Here is a 7,997-nt window from a genome sequence, read left to right as displayed (position 1 = left end):
TCTGATAGTGACATATCATCTTTCCAGCCTTTGCAGCAAAATTGTACTTCTTCTCCTACTTTTCCTACTGCCAGCCCCTTTCACCTAAATAGCCCTGAACAATTGTCCAACATTATTCCTGTTACTTTTGCAGCTAGTCCAAACCACATTAATGATACACCTTCTCCCATAGAATCCTCTATATCTTTAACTTCACCCAATCCTCCTGACCACAATACCAATGATCCCCCTCTTAGGAAATCCACTAGAACTTCCAATCCACCAAGTTATTTAGAAGAGTATCACTGCTATCTCACAAATCAAAAGTCTCCTAATAGTTCAGCTTCTTCTCCACAAGTTGCATATCCTTTCTCCTCTGTCATTTCATATGACAAATGTTCTCCCTCATGTAATTTTTTGTTGTTGTGCTATCTCTGCTAACCCTGAACTTACCACTTATAAACAAGCCACCAAACATGATTGTAGGGTTAAAGCCATGGATGTGGAGCTTAAAGCTCTTAAAGAAAACCAAACATGGACTGTGGTGGATTTGCCTCCTGGTAAGGTGCCTATTGGTTGTCGTTGGGTATACAAATTTAAGCACAAACCTCATGGGTCTATTGAGAGATACAAAGCCAGATTTGTAGCTAAAGGATATACTCAAATGGAAGGTATTGACTACTTTGATAATTTTTCTCCTGTTGCAAAACTTACTACTGTTAGAGCACTTCTCTCACTTGCAACTATAAAGGGATGGTACTTAGAACAGTTAGATGTCAATAATGCATTTTTACACGGAGATCTTCATGAAGAAGTTTACATGAACCTTCCTCCGTGATTATCTCGCTAAGATTCTTCTAAAGTTTGGAGATTACAAAAGTCCCTCTATGGCTTAAAACAAGCCAGTAGACAATGGTATTCCAAACTGTCTACATTCTTGCTTTCATTGGGATATACTCAGCCACATGCTGATTACTCTCTTTATACTAAACATAATTCCTCTCAGTTTACTACTCTTATGGTGTATGTGGATGATGTGGTCTTAGAAGGCAACTCTGTAGCTGAGATCAAAACATGTTAAGCAGGTTTTGCATCAAAAGTTTAGGATCAAAGATCTTGGTCAGTTAAGGTACTTCCCAGGTTTTAAAATTGCCAGATCAAAGGAAGGAATTTTTCTCAACCAAAGGAAATATACCCTTGAATTACTCCAAGATGCTGGCATTCTTGCAGCCAAACCCTCTTCAGTTCCCTTTGATCCCAACATTAAACTTTCCCTTCATGAAGGCTCTCTCTTGGATGATCCCTCTCCCTATAGGAGGTTAATTGGAAGGCTTATTTATCTCAAAAATTAAAGGCCTAACATTTCTTATGTTGTCCAGCATTTAAGTTAGTTTATGTCTCAACCTAGAGTTCCACACTGGCAAGCTGCAACTCAAGTGTTAAGATACCTAAAATCTGTTCCAACTACTGGCCTTTTGTTTTCTGCATCTAGTAACTTAAGGTTATTAGGCTTTCCGGACTCTGATTGGGCTTGATGCCCTGATATGAGGAAATACATTACAGGATATTGTGTCATGTTGGGTGACTCACTATTATGTTGGAAGTCAAAGAAACAGCATACTACTTCAAGATCATCTACTGAATATGAGTATAGAGCTTTAGCATATATTACTTGTGAAATTCAGTGGTTGAAGTACTTGTTTCATGATCTTCTTGTTAATTTCTCTCAACCAGACACCATATACTGTGATAGCAAGTCAGCCATATATCTGGCTTATAATCCCACCTTTCATGAACGAAGTAAGCACATCGAATTAGATTGTCGTGTTGTGCAAGAAAGGCTCCAATCCAAGCTCATTCATCTACTTCCTCTCTCTACTCATGATCAGTTAGCGGATATACTTACAAAACCTCTACATTCTCCAGCTCTCAAGAAAAGTCTAGCCAAGTTGGGTCTTTGTAGCATCCAATGTCCAACTTGAGGGGGATGTTAGTATAGATACTATGAATGTATGTTTATACTTGTATCTTTATAATTTCTCCATACCATATGTATTTAGTTTAGGTAGAGACACTTGTCTACTCTCTATTGGTACCTAGTTCTTTTCATATAAATACCTCATGTAAGCTATTTATTGAATAAGAAGGTTCTCCATTTTATCCTAACTGTTTCGGGTATCTCTTTCTCTACTGCTGCTATCTTCTTCTTTCTCATGACTTCATGTGTCACCATTAACAAGGAACTTTGAAGAATCATCAAATTTCTCACCATTATTGGAAATTCCAAGTTTTTTAAGGTGGGGTTAGAAACCACAAAACTTTATTTTTAGGAAATTTTGCATGTTGGAAAAAAACGGGATTTTGAGAGATTCTTGAAAGCTCATGTTGCATGATAAATTCGTGTTTGTTTTTCTATTTATGATTTATCTTGATGTTATGTTATACTAAATTTTAGGTTATGTGATGTTTTAGAGCAACCTTTACATTTTTGGAGTTTTCTTGAGAATATATGAAAATACATATTTGATGATGTTTTGTCATGTGTTCTCATTTGCTTGTAGTTTTAATGAGCTAGTGATGTTGTAGATGTTTGCATTTCATGTATGTTGCATCTGTGTTTCTGATGTAGAAAATGCATCGGGTGCACCGTGAGGGCCGTCATAACTGTGGCGTGGCGAGCTGACTGTCACGCCCTAACTAAGAATGATGATTGTCATCCTCGGGACGCGCCAACCATCATCGCCCTTGGATCTTGTGTCGGGCGTGGACAACAACCGACAAGCGTCAGCATGCTGACGGGTGACCCCTTATAGGCGTTATTCAGGAGACGATTGTCACAACTATGACAACCTCAGAGTCACCCTGGGCGTTTCCAACCTCTTTTGTGTGATTTTTGGACCCTTATTGAGTGGCCTAGTCCTTTTGACGACTAGTATATTATGTCTAAATAAGTATTTGGATGATTAATAAGTGATACTAAATTAGACGAGTTGTATATTGTAAGTCCCAAAAGTAAAGTCCTTAAAACCAATCCTTGAGAGATATGATTTCTTAACAGTAGGTCAGTAGGTAACCTGTAAGATCAATCCTTGGGGGAAGTATCATGATAAAATCGATTAAGCGAGTGATGTCTCAAAAGTAGTCTGGCAGGTAAATTCCCTAAAACCAATCCTCGAGAGAAATGATTTCTCAACAGAAGGCCATCAAGCAAACCTGTAAGATCAATCCTTTGGGGGCATCACTATTAACTAATAATGCGCTAGTATATTTATGCAATAACGGTGTTATGATATTAGTTGGTAAAGGTGAGAGATAATAATGCGCTAATATCCATGAACGAGAGCACTCCTAAGATTTGAGGGCTCCACTGAGATAAGTTGTATCTCACCCCATGTTTAATATTTCAGGTGATTAGTTGAATGCAAAAGGTAAAGGAAAGACGGTTTGATGGCATTTTCTCGAAGACTTTTGATGTAGCTTATTTTATTATGCTTCTGTTATATCTTAACGACATTGTGTTATAATTGTATTATTTTGGCATACCTTGTAGTTGCATGTAAGTCTTATGTACTTATGTAACATTTTGAGTATTCTATTCTATTTCAGTACCAAATATTAGCAACTTAATTATTTGATTCTAGACACACGTATTGTTGGGTTATTATAGTTGGTATCAGAGCAGGTCGATCCTCGAACTAGCTGTGAAGCATTAATAGTTAACCAGTCTCGTGCATGTGTGTGTGTTGTCGTTATGTGAGACTCTGTTATATTACCTAATATTAGACTAGATCAACTTGATGTTTATGTGTATGATAGATAATTCCATGGCCGAGCGACCAAGGAAAAGTGGAAGGCCGAGAGAAAATTGTGCCTAGAGTGTAAACGAGAACCTCGAAGGAGAAGCAAGTGATAACCAGTGGGTGCAGATGGTGCAGATGTTGCATCAACATCAACTGCATATATTAAAATAATTTAGGAAAATGCTAACCAGTGCCCTCAGGGCAATGGTTTAAACTTTAAAATAGTAAATTTATCTCGGTAATATGCGTATTTAATGTCTTGAAAATTGAAATATTAAATTTTTTATAAAATATATTTTTTTTTGAAATGCTTAACCATTATTTGAGGGCACTGGTTAGCAAGACTCAATATATTAATATAAACTCATGACAGTGGCCTTTTCTCTCTCTATATATAAACTTTATTATATATTAAAATATATTAATAACAGATTAAATATTACAATTAAGTTTTTTAATAATTGTGATTATTTTGTCAAAATTACTATATTTAAAGACAATGATATCAACAAAGTGTAAAATATTTGCAAATGCAAGAAGTGCAAAAGCATGTGCAAGTGCAACTATGAGAAAAGAAGTTGAAGATCTACACAAGCATTAATAAACATAAAACATTGACCAACATCAGGTCTTTCTTTAGTCATAAACTCAAAATAAGCAAATTAAAAACAAAGCTACAAACATTAATGTGCATTGACTTAGACTACTTAAAGCCTAAAGCAAATTCTACACACTAAATCTTTTATTAATGCTTCAAATAAGACTCAGTAAAAACTAAATGCAAGCAGAAGAAAACCACATGATTCATCATTTGGACATCTTTGCAGCCAATTCTTTGACCAACTTAGCAGTAACAAGTGCTGTAATCTTTTTGATAGCATCACTTTGTGGATCCGGATTGTATTCAACAACATCTCCACCAACAATATTACCTTTGAGATTGTGAAGAATACTTAGAACATCTTTTAAACAAAGACCTCCAGATTCAATGTCAGACACTCCATGAGCATACACTGGATCAAGAGAATCTAAATTTATTGATACATATACACCTTTCACACCTTCACCCGTACCAAGTGTCTGCACAAATAAATTTATCAAAATTTAATCTCAAGCAGCAACAATTATTTACAAAAGTCTATCATAACAAAAAAAAAAAATAGAGAGAAGAGAAAGAGACCAAGTTCTCTAATTGCTCGCGCTCTTTTGCGAAATTTGTCATTTCATGTATCTCTACCCCGTATTTTTCACCTTGTGCTCTTCGTTCAGCTGTTATTGATCGTATACCGACCTATGATAAATACATTAATGAGTTAAAAGCATGAAAAACATATATATGCAATATGATTTCCAATTGTAATCATAATTGTGGTCATAGCAGGTGGTGCGAAGCATGAAAATACCTGCACTAGTCGATTGGTAAATTTTCCCTGCATGGTTTGAGAAAAGTTTTCATAAAGATCGGGACGTGCGTCAAAATGAAGAATATCAACTTTTCCTCCAAGCTTCTCAGAGACAGCTCTAACAACAGGATATGATATTGAGTGATCACCTCCCAAAACTAAGGGACGCAATGGAAACTACAATTCAAGAATAGTAATTAATGCAAAAAACCATGAGAACAAAATAAATTCATGTAGTTAATGCCATAAAAATGAACAACATGATTAGGAAGTATACATGATCCATCACTATCTTGACAGAGTCACTAATAAAAGTCATTAATCTCTCATCATTGACTCCTAAATTTCGCATATCTTGGACAGGGACATCACCCACATCAGCCAAGACACGCGGGTCCGTTAAATTCTTGCCTGCACAAAAAAAAAATTTGTGTTGATCTGAGTTCAAATTAAAAATTTTATATACTGAAATTATACCTTCAGTGGTTGAGATTGTGCTTCCATCCAATATGGCCTTCCTAATGCGAGCAGGAGCGAATGCGCCGCCTACATTGTGTCCCAAAGGCACTCCAAGAAGAGTTGAAGTTGCTATAGCACCACCCAGAAGAGCCTTCGCAGTTTCTCCCTAAACAAAATTAACCAACTTTCTACTAATGTAATGCGTCGAAAAATAGTGACGGAAAAATAGTTGAGGAAATAACTTGCCTTAAGCTTTGCTTTTTCTTGAAGATATGCAAGTGATGCATTGATAATACTTTCCTGACTATCTTTTGCCAATTTAGCTGCTGTTTCTTGATCCAGGTAGAAATTGGTGCCTAATGCTGCTGTACTTGAGATCACCTTAAAATTTGTTTTTCCTTGAAGAAATGAAGGTGAAGCATCTATCACACGAGTTGCACTGTATAGTGTCTGCTTGAAGCCTCGGCGTGCTACAATCGACATCATTTTCTGCAGAAATTTGTATATTCTTTCATGAAATTTAGAATATTAAGTTTGTTAAATTATACTTTTTTTTTAGTTACAACTGAATGTAAAATGAATATTACACATGCATTACCAAATATAATTTCACATGAGCCAAAATCAAAGAATATAATAACAAAATGAGAAAGAATATAATCTATAAACTCAAATATTATTTGAAGTAATATTTGTAGACAATAACGTCTTGTTACTTAAAATCACATAATGGAATTATTGCAGGGAAAAAATATTTATACGTTGAGAGGCATAAAATCCATTAAACACAGTAGAACTATAAACTTCTTTAACCTTAAAAAAACAAACTCAATGTAAATTTAACCTTAAAAAATGAAAAAGAAAAAGAACAATATCTTAGTACTATTTACCAATTTCTCTAACCTCTCTGTAAAATATAACAGAGAAAAATGGCTAAAACTTCAATGACCAATTTATGAAACTTGTTATGTTAAGTGAAGGAAATAACCTAGCTATTTATAATGGGAGATCGCTTAGATTTCTAACGTACTCACATACCTTATTTGTTTTTTTATTCAACTACTTGCATGATTAGATTTTTTGTTTTTGTTTTAAAGCCAAAAACAATTTGCATGTTTGGATAATGTCACGTATGAAATGGGAAAACGGAAGTCTCTTTTAAAGCATAAACAAGTGAAAATTGAAGCAATAAAAAATCAATTGGAAATCAATTGTGCAAGTTTGGGCACGTGTAGGTTGAAGTTACCTAGTATTGAAGAGTTGGAATCAAAACTTAACTAACAAAATAGTAAGATAATCAAAACTACATCAGTTTTTTTATGAAAGGCAATATATATATATATATATATATATATATATATATATATATATATATATATATATATATATATATATATATATATATATATATATATATATATATATATATATATATATATATATATATATATATATATATATATATATATATATATATATATATATATATATATATATATATATATATATAAATATATAAGTGTGTTATATATTTGGAGGGTTGAAGTCCCTCTTAAAATTAGAGCATTTGGATGGAGGTGTTTCGTGAATAGAATCCCTTCAAAGGATTTGCTCCTCAAAAGAGGTATTCTTAATATTTCCTCAAACATTGCTTGTGTTTTTTGTGGTTGCTCCCCCGAAACTTCATTTCATTTGTTGTTGGCTTGCCGTGAGGCGGAGTTAGTTTGGAAGGAAATTGCCAATTGGTTGGGAACGAATAATTGTAAGGCTAACGATTTTAAGGAAAGTTTCTCTAGATGGTGTTTCTCTTGTAGAAACCTGAAAATTAAAAAGGGAAAGGAGGGAAGTATATGGTTGGCAATTATTTGGAGCCTTTGGTTATGTAGGAATGAGATTATTTTTAAGGACGGAGTTTGGAACGTTAGAGACGTTGTTTGGGGGTGTAAAGCGCTTCTTTGGAGGTGGTCTTTTATAGGGAATATTACTCATCCCAATTGTAGCTTCTACGAGTTTAGAAAAACCCTTTGCTTTACCTAGCTTAGATACTATTTGGTGTGTAATTTTCTTTCTTTTGGCTCCCTGGCCTCTTTTGTAATCTTGTCAGACTTTAGTTCTGTTTCAATACATCTTGCTTACAAAAAAAAAAGTGTGTTATAATCGCTGGACAAATAATCTAGGGAAAGACAACAAGAAGTAACAATTATGGGATCAAAGACAAAAAGAAAAACAAAAAAAAACTGTCAAATACAACAAAACCAACCACCAAGAAGACAAAACAACCAACAAAAACAACCACAGAAAAACCAGCATCAGGAAAAGCTAGATCTCTCCTCTCGGAGAACACCTGAGAAGAGCA

At 34.5% G+C, this 7,997-nt stretch overlaps 1 protein-coding gene across 1 annotated transcript; it reads right to left on the bottom strand.

Moving 5' to 3' along the window:
* Positions 1-4,372: 4,372 nt before the first annotated feature.
* Positions 4,373-6,599, bottom strand: LOC131610746 (arginase 1, mitochondrial-like). The gene is made up of 7 exons (XM_058882787.1): positions 6,532-6,599; positions 5,884-6,130; positions 5,660-5,803; positions 5,460-5,593; positions 5,183-5,359; positions 4,960-5,070; positions 4,373-4,859 (listed from the first exon to the last, which is right to left on the bottom strand). The coding sequence occupies exons 2-7, from the start codon at positions 6,125-6,127 to the stop codon at positions 4,587-4,589; spliced, it is 1,083 nt and encodes a 360-aa protein (XP_058738770.1). The 5' UTR covers positions 6,128-6,130; positions 6,532-6,599; the 3' UTR covers positions 4,373-4,586.
* Positions 6,600-7,997: the final 1,398 nt, after the last annotated feature.

The sequence above is a fragment of the Vicia villosa genome, linkage group LG1, assembly GCF_029867415.1.
Source record: "Vicia villosa cultivar HV-30 ecotype Madison, WI linkage group LG1, Vvil1.0, whole genome shotgun sequence".
In the NCBI taxonomy this organism is placed as follows: Eukaryota; Viridiplantae; Streptophyta; class Magnoliopsida; order Fabales; family Fabaceae; genus Vicia; species Vicia villosa.
Note: the sequence above shows the minus strand (reverse complement) of the source record. Positions and strands in the feature narration are given on the sequence as shown.